This window comes from Nicotiana tabacum, chromosome 19, assembly GCF_000715075.1.
Source record: "Nicotiana tabacum cultivar K326 chromosome 19, ASM71507v2, whole genome shotgun sequence".
Lineage (NCBI taxonomy): Eukaryota > Viridiplantae > Streptophyta > Magnoliopsida > Solanales > Solanaceae > Nicotiana > Nicotiana tabacum.
In genome coordinates this window covers 141,927,565-141,929,280 of record NC_134098.1, presented here as the reverse complement: position 1 = coordinate 141,929,280, position 1,716 = coordinate 141,927,565, and the positions used below count along the sequence as shown (strand labels likewise).

At 41.4% G+C, this 1,716-nt stretch overlaps 1 protein-coding gene across 1 annotated transcript; it reads right to left on the bottom strand.

The window, feature by feature from the left end:
- Window positions 1-331: 331 nt before the first annotated feature.
- LOC142173756 (uncharacterized) lies at window positions 332-787 on the bottom strand. Its single transcript, XM_075239404.1, has one exon. It carries the CDS (start codon window positions 785-787, stop codon window positions 332-334), a length of 456 nt encoding a protein of 151 aa, XP_075095505.1.
- Window positions 788-1,716: the final 929 nt, after the last annotated feature.

Here is a 1,716-nt window from a genome sequence, read left to right as displayed (position 1 = left end):
ATTAGTTGTTCCACTCTTTAATTCCCATTCGATCTCATGTTCTACTTCTTCCCTAGCATTCAGCATTTGTCTCCAAACATGAGACCCTCCCCTAAAATGCACCACTATTGGTAGCTCCTTCTTGCAATACTTATTCCACATGAAATTAGACTACAAAGATTTTGTGGTCCTAAACCTCCACCATAGTTTAGCAAACAGTGCCCTTGAGACATCATTTAAGGACCTAAAACCTAGGCCCCCTTCCTCTTTAGGAAGGCAAAGATTTTGCCATGAAGCCCAATGTCTGCTTCTCCCTTCTTCCTTTTTGCTCCAAAAGAACCTAGCAAAAGTCTTATGTAGACGCCCCATGATGCTCTTTTGGTGGATCAAGGACTGATAACATGTGAACTGGCATACTTTGCAACACACTAGAGATGAGTGTTGCCTTTCCTCCAAATGACAACAACTTTCCTTTCCATGAATGCAATTTAGCCTTCACCTTCTTGATAAGATCCTCATAATAGTCCTTCCTCCTTCTAGTGTAAAACATAGGACACCCTAGATATGTGAAGGGGAATTTACATCTTGCAAATCCTGTAATAGCTCCAACTGCCTGAAATAATTCATTAGCAACCTTTGAATGCATGTAGTATGAACTCTTATCTTTGTTGATCATCTGACTTGATATCTTCTCATAGTTTCCCAACACTGCCATAATCTTGCTCAAAGAGGGAGGATGAGCAGATGCAAAGATTATCGTATCATCAGCATATGCCAAGTGGTTTAAAGGATCAGACCACTTAGGCATTCCAAATCCCACAAATGACTTGTCTTCAAAGAGCTTATTCAAAGACCGGGTGAGCCTGGCTTTAGGCCTGGCGTTGCCAGCCTATCGCCAGGTGAGCTTGGCTTGTTGTCCTTCTTCACCTTGACTTCTGTTGTCTTTGTTGTGCCCAGCTGATCATTCTTAATCTCAACTGCATCACTCCATAAGACCTTTGTAGAGTTTACCTCATCAAGATCCTCAATCTGCCCAGAATCTTTAAATGTTTGAGATAGAATCTCATGACAAGATTTGTTTGTGGTCACATTGAGTTGTTTTAGCTCCTCATTGCTAGTCCCAAACCTTCTATGAACCCAGTCGATTGTGGGTTCCTTAATAGCCCTTTCATCAATACATTGAGCACTAGGAACACTGGAGTTAACCTTAGCTAATTCTTGATCATCTTTAGGAGTTGAAGACTGAATCCTATATGGAATAGGGTTACCATTATGCTCATTTTCCACCACCTTCTCGACTGCTTCCTTCTTCACACGCTTATGTTCCTCTTGAGTATTGACTTTCTTTTCCTTCTCCTGGCCCTTCTTAGCTTGCTTTTCCCCATGTTCCTTCTTCTTACCATTGCTATGATCCTCACCTTTGCCTTCAGTAATTTGTAGAGTAAGCTCATGAACTTCCTTAACCTCTAGTGCATTAAACTTGTTCTTGGTTGCAACTTCCTCAACTTTGGCCTTCCCTTTACCCTTGTCAGCTTCCTTTCCTTGTTTGTTATCAACAATGTGACCCCTATTATCTCATTGGTATTTGTTCTTCCTTGCTTGCATCCATTCCTATTTGGCATGATTAGTAGTAGGCTTACCAACCACCTTTCCACTAGTTAGGACCTTTGTTGAATTTGTAGCAGTCCCAATTGCATCAGAACTCATCACAACTGCCTTCTCCTTGCTTTGTTCCTC

Coding starts and splice junctions, on each gene's coding strand:
- LOC142173756 (XM_075239404.1), bottom strand. CDS start 787: ATGCCTAAGTGGTCTGATCCTTTAAACCACTTGGCATATGCTGATGAT.